A 13,826-nucleotide genomic window follows, 5' to 3' on the forward strand; every position below is an offset into this window, starting at 1 on the left:
CACACTTAATGACTTTGATCCTATGGTGAATAAACAACCAAACAAAAAAATAATAAAAGAAACATTCCTGGAAATTATATGGGAAACAAAACAAAACAAACATTTTCTGGTTGTGCATCTCTATTAATCTGTAAAACACTCTACTGGTGTGAATAGCTAGGTATTAGATAGTACTCAGTGAAATGTGTTACTGAGCAATTAGATGCTGTTAGGATGTTTTCAATTAAAGTTTATGTAGCATCCATTTAGATTAAAAGTATTAAATGTTTTAATTAAAAATAAAAGAGAGCAAGGAAGACATTACAAATAGGGCTGAACTTTAATCACAGTTAACATCACAATTAAAGTGTTAATTATTAATTGTGATAAAAAATATTTAATCGTGCTTAATAATTAATCGCATGCTGCCCAGATTCTGCTTCATTGTGCTTGGTCTGGCATTACTCTCTCCCCTCCTGGACCTGACCTTAGCTCTCCCCCCTGCACCCGCACCCCCTACCAGGCATTTCCCTCTGACCTGATCTGCCCCTTCTGATGCAACTTCCTGTTTTCAGAAGGGGTGGGCAGGGTCAGAGGGAAAGGCCCAGTGCAGACTGCGGGCAGCCTTTCAGTATGGCTGCCGCTGGCCTGTAAAGCCTTGCTTTTAAAAAGGTACACTTGGTGCAAGTGCAGGGGCTGCAGGTGTGAGGGGTGTAGGGGGGGTGTTGGGGTAGGAAAGGACCTTCAGATCCTTCCAGTGGCACAGATTCCTGCATGGAGCCATTCTTGCAGTATTAGCTCTTGCAGCTAACACTGCAAGACTGTTCCTATGCAACTCAGAAGGAAGTTCCTCCTATAGGTCCCATAAAAGGGCAAAAGCATGAAGGCCAATCTCAATCTTTAGTAGATTAGGGGGAAGCAGAAAGCACCTGATTGGAGCAGTGGGGAGAGGGCACAAGGTGGAAGGAACATTGTTTGATGGTGAGAGGAAAAGGGAGACAGCCATTTGGGGGGATATTTCTGAGCCTTTGACATCACCGGCCCATAGGTTAAGCTTAGCTTTTACTAGGGCTGCACGTAAATCACGGTTAATGCCATGATTAATCCATTAATTATTAATCACGATTAAACAATTTAATTGTGATTAATGATTTGACTTCTGCCTGTTTCCCTCCACACCTGCACATTGTCTAACATCTCTCCCTATTCCTCCCCTCCAGACTGCCAGCAGCTCTCTCTTCTCTCCCCTTCCCAACCTGTTTTACCTTTTTCCATCTTCAGTAAAATATTCAGCCCTGTAGCCATGGCAGAGGTACTGAAAAGCTGCCTGTGGCCTGCACCAGGCCTTCTCTTTGACCTGTCCTGCCTCTTTGGCCTTCTGATGCAACTTGCAGTTTGGGATGGGTCAGAGCCAGAGGGATGGCCCAGTACAGGCCACAGGCAGCTTTCAGTACTGCTGCCACAACTGAAAGGCCAAAGATTTTACTGAAGATAGAAAAAAGATAAAACTGGATGGGAAGGGGAGGGAAGAGAGAGCCACCAGCAGTTGGGGGAGGAGATGCTAGACAATGTGTGGGCAGTGGAGGGGGGAATTAAGAGAACCGCAGGTGGCTGTGGGGGCAAGGGAGAAAGAGAGAACCTTAGGTGGCTGGGAGGAAGGGCAAGAGAGGAAGAGGGAACCTCAGGTGGCTGTGGCGGAGAGGGAGAGAGAACCTGCAGTGATTGTGGGGGGAGGCGGGAGAGAGAACCTCAGGTGGCTGTGGGGAAGGGGAGAGAGGAAAAGAGAACCTTGGGTACCAATGGGGAGAGATGGAGAGAGGAAGAGCGAGAGAGAGAGAGAGAGAGAGAGAGAGAGAGAGAGAGAGAGAGAGAGAGAGAACCTGTAGTGACCATGGGGAGGGAGGAAGAGAGATAGAGAGAGAGAACCTGGGGTGGCAGTGGGGGGAGTGAGAGAGGAAGAGAGAACCTCAGGTGACCATGGGGAAGGGAGAGAGGAAAAGAGAACACTGGGTAACCATGTGGAGGCAGAGAGAGAGAGAGGAAAAGACAGAGAACCTGGGGTGGCCATGGGGTAGAAGAAAGGGGGGGGGGGGGAAATAGGGGTAGCAGTGCCTTGGGACGGAGGGAGGGAGAGAGAACCTGGGGTGGCTGTGGTGGGGGAGGGAGTAAGGGAGATAGAACTGGGTAGCCATGGGGGAGGAGGGAGGGAGAGAAAACCTAGGGTAGCTATGGGGTGGGAGGGAAAGAGAATCTGGAGTGTCTGTGAGGAGTAGGGGTAGGGAGGGAGAGAGAACCGGGGGGTACCTGCAGAGGGGGAGGTAGGTTGAATAATGGAAGTTGCTGTTTTGGGGTGGGAGGGGGGGGTCAAATGGAAATTGCTGTTTGGGGGTGGGGCAAGGGAAGAATTGTGAAAATTTATGTGGTAGGAGGCAGGGAAGGGTTGGGACAGGTGGAAGATGAGAGCATTGTGGGTGGCAGAAAAACAAAAGTTGGTCCAAGGTACCACAACCTCTTGAGCTGGCCATGACAGGAAGGTTAAAAGAGAAAAACAGGAAAGCTGAGGTTGTGAAGGGTAGGGAAGGGACCTGATAGGGAGATGCAGTAAGGCCCAGGAGGAGAGGAAGAGATGCAGGACCATATGGGTGGGAGGGAGGGTATTGAGAGAGACCTGCAGGCAGGGTCATAAAGGGAGCTAGAGATGTCAGACTATGTGTGAGGTGGTAGGAAATTGAGAAAGAACCATGGGCCAAAAGGGGAGGGAAAGATGTTGGACTGTGCATAGGGAGGGGGTAGAAATACAGAGAAAGGCCAAACTGAGAAAGAGAAGGAGGGAGGGAATTGAAGGGAAAAGAGAGAGGGAAATATATTGGGATCAGAGGGGGGGAGAGATAGAAATAGTGGACCTGGGGTGGAGAGGGTGGAGGAAAGGAAGAAAGAGAGAGAGAGAGAGAGAGAGAGAGAGAGAGAGAGAGAGAGAGAGAGAGAGAGAGAGAGAGAGATAATGGACTAGGGGGTAGAGGGGAGGGAGAGACAATTGAACCTGGATGTGGGAGAAAGGAATATGTCGGGCTTGTAATCAGTGGCATAGCTGCGAGGTGGGGCCTTGGAGACCTGGGTGCCACAAGTTGGACTCAAGCTTTTCCAAAGCTGCATTACAATGGCTGGATGGGAAGCTGAATCCCCACCAGCCAAAGAAATTTGCTGCCTGAGCCACCCCCTTCCTCCTCTTACTGCCTCAGGAACAATGAAATCAGCGTTATACCTCCAGCCACTGATGCTTGTCCTCCCCAAGCATATTCAGTTTGTGCATTAACTAAGCATGCTCAGGGAGTGCCAGCATTGGAAGCAAGAGACATCTCACTGACTTCCTCACTCCTGAGGCAGAACAAGGAGGAAGGAGCTGGCGTTGGCATTGGCTTTTTTCTACTGCTGAGGAATCCACACCAGCAAATGTATTGTACCTAATATGGTGGGGGAAAGGAGAGGAAATGTATGTCCCCCTAAGCCTCCCCAGTCCCCCTTCCATGCCTTCTCCCTCTCCAATGGATTGCTGGTTATGCCCCACCTTTAACCATATGATTAATTGTGTTTAAAAATGTTCATATAAAAAGCAGCCTTAGTTACAAAGGGGGTCTTTTACTAAAGCTTAGCTCAAGTTATCTACAGCAGGGCCCACAGGAATAACATAGACCCTGCTGCAGATAACTCGAGCTAAGCTTTGGTAAAAGACCCCCAAGAGTCTATATGACGTATACTCTAAATGGGCCAATAAGTGATGTATTCAAATTATTCAAGCAAACGTTCCAAGTTTTGCTGCAATGTGATGCAGATGGGCAACTACAACCAAAAGACAGGGGAAGTAAAAAAAAAAAAAAAAGATACATACAAACGCAGTTAGGTTTGTTACCCGACCACTGATTATTTTGTTGACATGTGATCATTTTCTCTCCAACCAGTTCAAATGCTGCCTGGCATTCAAATGTAAGAGTGTCTCCATGGAGAAAACTGTTCCCCATTCTTTTCCCATAGACAGGAATTCCTGGATCTCCACAGCCTCCTTTTTCAATTTCTGCATAAAAGACAAAATAGATGATAATAATTAGCTACAGTATGCATTGTTTTCATAGACCAAGCAGTATGCCAATTTGACATTTTTCACTGACATTTAGTAAATACTAAGGATATACTTGTATTTTTAAACAATATAGGTCAAAATGAATTCTGTTAAATATATAGTTGTTGACCCAGCAAATTTAAATACTTTTTTATACTCTATGGGCTCTTTTTACAAAGCTGCGGTAGAAAGTAGCCTTACAGTGGCATAATCGAAAGAGAAGGACGCCCATCTTCTGACACAAATCGGGAGATGGGCATCCTTCTCTCAGGGTCGCCTAAATCGGCATAATCGAAAGCCGATTTTGGGCATCCTCAACTGCTTTCAGTCGCGGGGACAACCAAAGTTCACGGGGGCGTGTCGGCAGTGTACCGAAGGCAGAGCAGGGGCGTGGTTAAGAGATGGGTGTCGTCGGCTGATCATGGAAAAATGAAGGGCGTACCTGATGAGCATTTGGCCGACTTTACTTGGTCCAATTTTTTTCACGACCAAGCCTCAAAAAGGTGCCTGAACTGACCAGATGGCCACCGGAGGGAATCGGGGATGACCTCCCTTTACTTCCCCAGTGGTCACCAACCCCCTCCCATCCTAAAACAAAATTTAAAAAAACATTTTTTCCAGCCTCTATGCCAGCCTCAAATGTCATACCCAGCTCCATCACAGCACTATGCAGGTCCCTGGAGCAGTTTTTAGTGGGTGCAGTGCACTTCAGGCAGGCGGACCCAGGCCCATCCCCCCCTACCTGCTACACTTGTGGTGGTAAATGTGAGCCCTCCAAAACCCACCGGAAACCCACTGTACCCACATGTAGGTGCCCCCCTTCAACCCTTAGGACTATGGTAGTGGTGTACAGTTGTGGGGAGTGGGTTTTGGGAGGGATTTGGGGGGCTCAGCACCAAAGGTAAGGGAGCTATGCACCTGGGAGCAATTTCTGAAGTTCACTGCAGTGCCCCCTAGGGTGCCCGGTTGGTGTCCTGGCATGTGAGGGGGCCCAGTGCACTACGAATGCTGGCTCCTCCCATGACTAAAGGGCTTGCATTTGGTCGTTTTTGAGATGGGTGCCCTTGGTTTCCATTATCAGGGAAAACCAAAGTCGTCCATCTCTAAGGTCGACCATCTCAACATTTAGGTCAACCATCTGATTTGGGCGTCCCGACCGTATTATCAAAACTAAAGATGGACGCCCATCTTGTTTCGATAATATGGGATGCCCCGCCCCTTCGCAGGGACATCCTCAGACATGGGCGTCTTTAGAGATGGGTGTCCCTGTTTGAAAATGCCCCTCCACGTGTGTCCTTACACAGATCTTCTCACATGCTAAGCCCATTTCTACTGCAGCTGTAAATGGTCAATTTTGCATTGTCCTAATTAATGGCCACACACTAATACTTTTGTTCAAACTAATATTCAGACACTATTTCAGTAAAAAGGAGGTATTATATAACAAATCTATGAGCTGAAAATTTCACTGTTGTTGTATACCTCTTGTCTTAAACTCTATTCAATATAATGTTCAGATTCTTCTGACCATCATAACTTTAGGAGGAAAAAGTCCTTAAATGTCCTGGCTTGGCAGCACATGTAATATCTTAGTGCCAGTTCTTACTGGACTCCAGTCTTCTCATCGGTCAAACACTCATTACTTTTCCACCCAGCCAGCAAGCACTATGTTTGAAGTCTGGTGCAGATTAGAGCACAGTGATGTGTTTTGAGCACTTAGGGGTATGTTTACTAAGGTGTGTTGGTGGCTAACGTGCCAATACATTCCTATAGGCGTATTAGCGTTTCACACTCATTAGCGTTTAATATGCATTAAAAATGCTAACATGCCTATAGCGCACCTTTGTAAACCAGGCATTAGAATTGAGCCCTTACGCCAAGCCCCCTCCCTGCCCGTCTTTAAGTCTTTGCTTAAAGCCCACCTCTTCAATGCTGCGTTCGGCACCTAACCCTTACCGTTCAGTGAATCCAGACTGCCCCAATTTGACTGCCCCTATCGGACCGACCGTTCACTTGTCTATTAGATTGTAAGCTCTTTGAGCAGGGACTGTCTCTCTTTGTTAAATTGTACAGCACTGCGTAACCCTAGTAGTGCTCTAGAAATGTTAAGTAGAAGTAGTAGTAGTAATTAAGCTAAGTGCTTTTCAATTAAAGTTGCAATATTTTATGAAGAATTGGAAAAGTAATATTATATGAGTATTTGAAGTACAAAGTTAGAAGATACTTGGAGAAGTTAGAGTGCACAATATATATGCATAAAATAAAAATATAGTAGTCGGAGGCTTTTTAAGATCGATGAGAAGACTGGAGTCCGGTGATAGCTGGCACTAAGATATTGCATGCTGCCAAACCAGAACACTTTTCCTCCAAACGTTATGACATTCAGAAGAATCTGAACATTATATTGAATAGGGTTTAAGACAAGAGGCATTCTAAAACAGTGACATTTTCAGTTCATAGATCTGTTAGATGCACTAATACTGCCATTAATGCATACCATTCTTAAAAATTAGTGCACAAGCTCATACCAACACCTATTTTGTAGGCAGTAAGGTCTCATTCATTAATCCCGTCCTAATCAGTTAGCACGCGGCAATATAGCTGCACTAAGGGGGGTCTTTTACTAAAGCTTAGCTCGAGTTATCTGCTGCAAGGCCCATAGGAATTAAATAGACCCTGCTGCAGTTAACTCAAGCTAAGCTTTAGTAAATGAACCCCTAACTGATTAGCACAGAAATGCCCATTCTCTCATTTTTTGTTTTTTAGCATGCAATTTTCACGTGCAGATTGTTAAATTACTGCTGAATACTTCACCATGTCCCACCGTAAACCCTTTTCAGCTGCGATAAGCATACACAATTGCTTATTGCAGTTTTCTAAAAAGTGCATTTAGTCCATTGCTACTCCATCTCTACTTTTGAGTGCACCATCAACATCTACTCCATATTAAACTTACTAGTAAAAAAGGCCCGTTTCCGAAACAAATGAAACGGGCACTAGCAAGGTGATGAGTTTCTGGCATTAATGTTTCAAATTGTATTATTTTGTGAAATGTTTTCCCATGTTTAAAAATAGTTTTTTTTTTTTTGTAGTATGTGTAATATGATGTTTAAAAATAAGCTGTGTGACATTTGCACGTGTTCCCAATTTCACTGTAACACTTTCTTTATTGAGTGGGTTAGTGGAGCGAGTGTGTGTGTGAGAAATAGAGATGCTGTGTGTCCTTGACAGTGTGTGTATGTTGTGTCAGTGGCAGACAGAATTCATGTATGTTGTGGTTGGGGGGACTGTGTGTGTGGGGTGTAGAGGGTATTTGCATGTTTCGGGAGTGGAGTTGATGTTGTTCCCCAGTACTTCCCTTTGTCCTGTAGTAGAGGGAGGATTTTGAGGGTGGGCTAGTTATGGTTTTTTGGTGAGTTTGTGACAGTGGCGTAGCCAGAAGTCAATTTTGGGTGGGCCAACAGGTTGGATGGGTGGGCACTAGACAGTGGTGTGCTAGTAAATGTTAACACAGGCTCTCCTCCCCGGTCCACCTCTGCGCCCGTCCCCCTCCCCCCCCCCCCCCCCCCCCGCGTCCACCTCCCCTCAAAATGCAGAGCTGGCTACAGCCGGGAGAGAAGCCTGTGGGGGGGGAGGGGGGCAATGCATTACTGTCTCCAGGAAAAAAAATTAAATGATCCCAGGTTTCCAATTTAATTCATGTTTAATGTGGGATAAATGCCATAAATAAGTAAATAAATATAAACTTTTAATGTTGAGCACCTGATTCTCAAAGTGGACATATTCCAAACACTATAATGAAAATAAATGATTTTTTTTCTACCTTTGTTGTCTGGTGACTGTTTTTCTGATCATGCTGGCCCAGTATCCGATTCTGCTGCTATCTGTTCTCTTAACTCCCGTTTCCAGGGCTTCCTTTCCATTTATTTCTTTACTTTCCTCCTTTCTTCTTCATTTCTTGCTCTATCTCCATAAGTAAAAGCTGGGTCCTCTGCAGACTTGACTGTCTAGTGGATCCAGCTTCTGCCTATTTCTTCATCCATGTGCAGTTTTTCTCCTCTCTTCCTTTTCCCTCATCTCATCTCCTTCCTCATTCTTCCATCCCCTCCATCCATGTCCAGCATTTCTTCTCTCTCCCTTCCCTCTCTTCCATCCATGTCCAGCAACCCTCCTCTCCCCTTCCCTCCATCCAGCAACCCTCCTCTCCCCTTCTTCCACCATGTCCAGCAACCCTCCTCTCCCCTTCCCTTCATCCAGCAACCCTCCTCTCCCCTTCCCTCCATCCAGCAACCCTCCTCTCCCCTTCTTCCACCATGTCCAGCAACCCTCCTCTCCCCTTCCCTTCATCCAGCAACCCTCCTCTCCCCTGCCCTCTCCTCTCCCCTTCTTCCACCATGTCCAGCAACCCTCCTCTCCCCTTCCCTCCATCCAGCAACCCTCCTCTCCCCTTCTTCCACCATGTCCAGCAACCCTCCTCTCCCCTTCCTCCCATCCAGCAACCCTCCTCTCCCCTTCTTCCACCATGTCCAGCAACCCTCCTCTCCCCTTCCCTCCATCCAGCAACCCTCCTCTCCCCTTCCCTTCATCCAGCAATCCTCCTCTCCCCTGCCCTCTCCTCTCCCCTTCTTCCACCATGTCCAGCAACCCTCCTCTCCCTTCCCTCCATCCAGCAACCCTCCTCTCCCCTTCTTCCACCATGTCCAGCAACCCTCCTCTCCCCTTCCCTCCATCCAGCAACCCTCCTCTCCCCTTCCCTCCATCCAGCAACCCTCCTCTCCCCTTCTTCCACCATATCCAGCAACCCTCCTCTCCCCTTCACTTCATCCAGCAACCCTCCTCTCCCTCCTTTGCCCTCTCCTCTCTCCTTCTTCCACCATGTCCAGCAACCCTCCTCTCCCCTTCCCTCCATCCAGCACCCTCCTCTCCCCTTCTTCCACCATATCCAGCAACCCTCCTCTCCCCTTCCCTTCATCCAGCAACCCTCCTCTCCCTGCCCTCTCCTCTCCCCTTCTTCCACCATGTGCAGCAACCCTCCTCTCCTGTCTGCCCTGTTTCCTTCCGGCCCCCCCGCCGTACCTTTAAATATTATAGTTTTGCTGGAGTCGCGGGCAGGCGGCATTGAAGACATCGGCAGGCTTACGCCGGTTCCAGCAGCCTTCCCTTCCCTCGTTGCAAGTCGGATGAAGGCTCCGCCCTCGTAGAAACAGGAAATATGTCAGAAGAGGGCGGAGCCTTCATCCGACTTGCAACGAGGGAAGGGAAGGCTGCTGGAACCGGCGTAAGCCTGCCGATGTCTTCAATGCCGGCTGCCCGCGACTCCAGAAAAACTGTAATATTTAAAGGTACGGCGGGCGGCGGCGGCGGCGGGGGAGTGGCGGGCTGGGGAGGCAGATGCGGGATTGGAGCTCAGCCTGCTCCCTCCGCTCCGCTGCCTCCACTGCTGGGTGGGCCTGAACCAAAACTGGGTGGGCATGGGCCCACCCAGGCCCACCCATGGCTACGCCCCTGGTTTGTGAGTTGCATGAGCAATCTGTGCGGATATGTTTTTGTTGTGGGATTTTCTGGGGGATAGGTATCGTTTTCCCACATCATTTTATATTTTTCTGTTGTTTTTTGAGGGGTTGGGTGGTTAGAGGGTGTTTGTGGGTGATTGAGGTTTCACAGGTGTGCAATTTCCTTGTTTTAGTTTGTGAATGAAGGGGTAGGGGAGGGGTAGTGTCTGTGTGTGAGTGAGAGAGATGCTGTCTGTGCATGGCACAGTGTGTGTGTGTGTGTGTGTGTGAGAGAGTGTTAGAGATGTTGATTTTGCATTTGTCAGTTGTGGCTGTGTGTCCGTTTGTGTGGTAGGCTGTGTGTCGATTTTGGGTTGGGTTCAAGTGGGAGGCATACATTAATTGATAATTGCTACAGTTTTGAGAGTTGCTGACAGCAAACACTAACCCCCTTGGTTAGTGCAACTGCTGCTGGATTAGGGTTTCCCAAGGTTTCCTCCCAGTCTGTCTTTGCTGCTGAACTCATAGCTCCACTGCCTCCTTAGACTTATACTTCCCCCACTTATTTGAGTAATATGCACCTTTCTTATTTTGTCACTTTCCTCACCTCTGTGAGGGACACTTCCCGCTCCGTCTGACGCCGGCGATTTGGGTGCTCATTCCTGAGGCCATCTTGGCGTTCCCGTGGCATGCTGTTCCTCTGCCTACCTACGATACGGAGCGCCGGCCATCTTGGCGGGCCCGGCACATCCGGGAGCCCTATCTGCCTGTACCAATCCTCATGGGACGCTGAGATCGTGGCGCCACCCCCAGCTTGTCGGATTGGAGCCTCGGGTCTACGCTTCGCCCCCTCTTTCAGCGGGTCAGCCAATTGTAGACTCTCCTGGCCAGCTGATTCCGATTTCATCTGATGGTGGGGGCTATTTCTGGAGCAGTATGACATCACATTCTGGTGGGCGATGCGATTTGTTGAGTTTATTTGCTCCGCCCTCGACGTCATCACGTTTGACGTGAGGGCAGAGCAAACAGTCATGGACCAAATTTGATCTACACCACCATGCATTTAGAACGTTGGGACTTGTGGAGGCTTCATTAGAACGTTGGAGGTGCATTTTATATAGAGAGATAATGCTTGTGTAGGTTCTCTTTGATATTAACAGTTTTCCCCCTTTTTTGGGTGGGGAGAACTGTTATCTCAGTTTATACTTGAAAAGGTTTATATTCAAGTATATATGGTATTCCCCTGGTATTTCCTTTTTGTGTTTATAACCCACAATGCAAGACTATACATAAATCCACTGAAATGTTGATAGTGGGTCAGACACACCCTTTTTTACTTTCAAGTGTATAGTAACCACCCCCCCCCCCCCCTACACACACACACAACCAATGATGGGCATTTCCTCCTCCACACACACCCCTCCCCATGGTTACTGGCATTTTTCTCAATCTACCTCCACCATGCCCCTATGCGGTTACTGGCTTTAAATTACAGCTCCTTCAAAGTACTGGTGGTTAATCCACGGCACCTGGGGTGTACTCAGGGCCCCAGGTATACAGAAGGACTGGATGGCTGTTTTCTGCTTGTCTACTACCTGATCAGGAAGATGCGGGCTGCCAGGAAGATTGGGGCAGCTGGAGGCAGAGCCACAGGTCCAGCTGTGAACCCAGAAGGGCTCATAGCAGAAAACTCTGGGTAGTGGGGCCCGGGCTGCCAAGAGAAGAGAGGCTTCAAGCTGTTCTTTGGGACTGGTGGTAGCAGCTACTTCCTCGTTCAACTGACTTTGACAAAGCTATGTCCGGGCCATTGCGGGGCCTTCAACATCTGTACATGCTCAAGGCCTGCTGGCTTCCACCCTCAATGAGAGTCTTGGAGGTATGAGCAATTTTCTACAGAATGATCTACAGACAATGTAGTCAAATCTAAATCACAGGTAAAAATCCACTTAGCTGGAAACAGTTATTCAATTAAATATATAGGTTAAAATACCCTTCTCATATATAATTCCATTATTATTATTATTATTTTAGAAATACTATATGTTGAAAGATTGGCATTCATATGACCACACATTACAGTGCTATTTTATGGTACATCATTCCAATTATAATCAAGAAATCCAAAGAGGCAGACGTGGAGGGGCATAATCAAAAGGGGCGCCCAGGTTTTCCTGAGGGCTCTTTGAGCAGGAACTGTCTCTTCATTTATGGTGTACAGCCCTGCGTATGCCTTGTAGTGCTACAGAAATGATAAGTAGTAGTAGTAGGGCGTCCTCGTAGGACGTCCCCGCAAAGGGGCAGGGAAACCCATATTATCGAAACAAGATGGGCATCCATCTTTCGTTTCAATAATACGGTTGGGGATGTCAAAATCTCCACATTTAGGTCGACCTTAGAGATGGTTGTCCCTAGAGATGGCTGTCCCTGGTTTTCAGCGACAACTATACACCACTACCATAGTCCTTAGGGATGAAACGGGGCACCTACATGTGGGTACAGTGGGTTTGAGGTAGGTTTGGGAGGGCTCACATTTACCACCACAAGTTTAACAGGTAGAGGGGGATGGTCCTGGGTCTGCCTGCCTGAAATGCACTGCAGTACCCACTAAAACTGCTCCAGGGACCTGCACACTGCTGTCATGGAGCTGGGTATGATCTTTGAGGCTGGAAAAATATTTTAAATTTTTTTTTAGGGTGGAAGGGGGTTAGTTACCACTGGAGGAGTAGGGAGAGGTCATCCCCAATTCCCTCCGGTGGTCAACTGGTCATTCAGGGCACATTTTTGTGGCTTGGTCGTAAACAAAAAAGGACCAAGTAAAGTCAGCCAAGTGTTCATCCTGGCCGCCCTTCTTTTTTCGATTATCAGCCGAGGTCGCCCATGTATTAAGCACGTCCCAGTCCCGCCTTTGCAACACTTCCGACACAGCCCTGGGAACTTTGGTCGTCTCCGCGATGGAAAGCATTTGAGGGTGCCCAAAATCGGCTTTCGATTATGCCAATTTGGGCGACCCTGGGAGGACGCCCATCTCCCGACTTGTGTCAAAAGATGGGCACCCTTCTCTTTTGAAACTGAGCCCACAAGTAGACCTACTTTATTATCTTTACTTTTAGGAATGTTGACATTTTAATCTATGTATCTTAATTCCTAGTCTTTATTTACCTTAAGTATTGCATTCAGTTCTGGTTGCCATACCTCAGAAAAGATATAGCAGAATTAGAAAAGATTAAAAGAAGAACAACCAATTGATAAAGGAGATGGGACCCTTCCCATATGAGGACAGGTTGAAGAGGTTAGGGCTCTTCAACTTGGAAAAGAGATGGCTAAGGGGTTAGGTCTACAAATTCCTAGGTGTAGAACGGGTAAAAGTGAATCGATTTTTTCACTCTTTCAAATGTACAAAGACAAGGTGACACTCAATGAAATTACATGGAAATACTTTTTGAAACAAATATGAAGAAATATTTTTTCACTCAAAGAAGAGTTAAGCTCTGGAACTCATTGCCAGAGATGTGGTAACAGCATTTAGCTTATCTGGTTTTAGACAAGTTCCTGGAGGAAGGGTCTATGGTCTGTTGTTGAGATGGACATGGAGGAAGCCACTGCTTGCCCCACAATTGGTAGAACGGAATGTTTTTAATGGGGTTTCTGCCAGGTATTTGTGACCTGGATTGCCACTGTTGTAAGCAGGATATTAGGCTAGATGGACCATTGGTCTGACCCAGTTTGGCTATTCTTATGTGCCTTGCTTCACAGAGCTGAAATTGACTAGCAACTGTTTTATTACAATTCCACTATTTCTACTTTAGCATTGTCTCTTTAAAGGTGCCTCATTTTTTCATAGCTGTTACTTAAGATTTAATGTGCCTAAGAGGTAAGCTGCAAAATCATCCTCTTGCTGGAATGTCAACTTTTTCAGATTTAATATAAAACAGGAAAGACATTTACAATCACAATTAAGGGAAAGCTAAATAAAATACAAGGTTAAGGGCATTTCATCAAATAAAAGTGTCTAAAGGCCACTCTGGCTAGACAGTTGGGTTCCTTATTGGCTAATAATAAAGAACTTTGTTTTAATTTACTTTCCACTTTTTATAGCCCACAGATACCTTTATAGCTCAAAGTGGGTAACAAAATAGAAACTAGGAGCAACCCAGGAAATACAAAATTCTGATATTACACCAATTAAAGAACTGCAACATTCTAATAACTACTCCTGGGGCAGAGAAATATCCAGTATACCT

The 13,826-nt window shown here is 46.9% G+C and overlaps 1 protein-coding gene across 1 annotated transcript in view; it reads right to left on the reverse strand.

The window, feature by feature from the left end:
- Positions 1-13,826, reverse strand: part of CSMD1 (CUB and Sushi multiple domains 1) — a 2,896,277-nt gene that overhangs the window by 992,481 nt on the left and 1,889,970 nt on the right. The window contains exon 13 of the mRNA XM_030195161.1: positions 3,866-4,048. Within this exon, the coding sequence (XP_030051021.1) occupies positions 3,866-4,048 (183 nt within the window). The remainder of the gene's footprint in view (positions 1-3,865; positions 4,049-13,826) is intronic.

Source organism: Microcaecilia unicolor, chromosome 3, assembly GCF_901765095.1.
Source record: "Microcaecilia unicolor chromosome 3, aMicUni1.1, whole genome shotgun sequence".
NCBI lineage: Eukaryota > Metazoa > Chordata > Amphibia > Gymnophiona > Siphonopidae > Microcaecilia > Microcaecilia unicolor.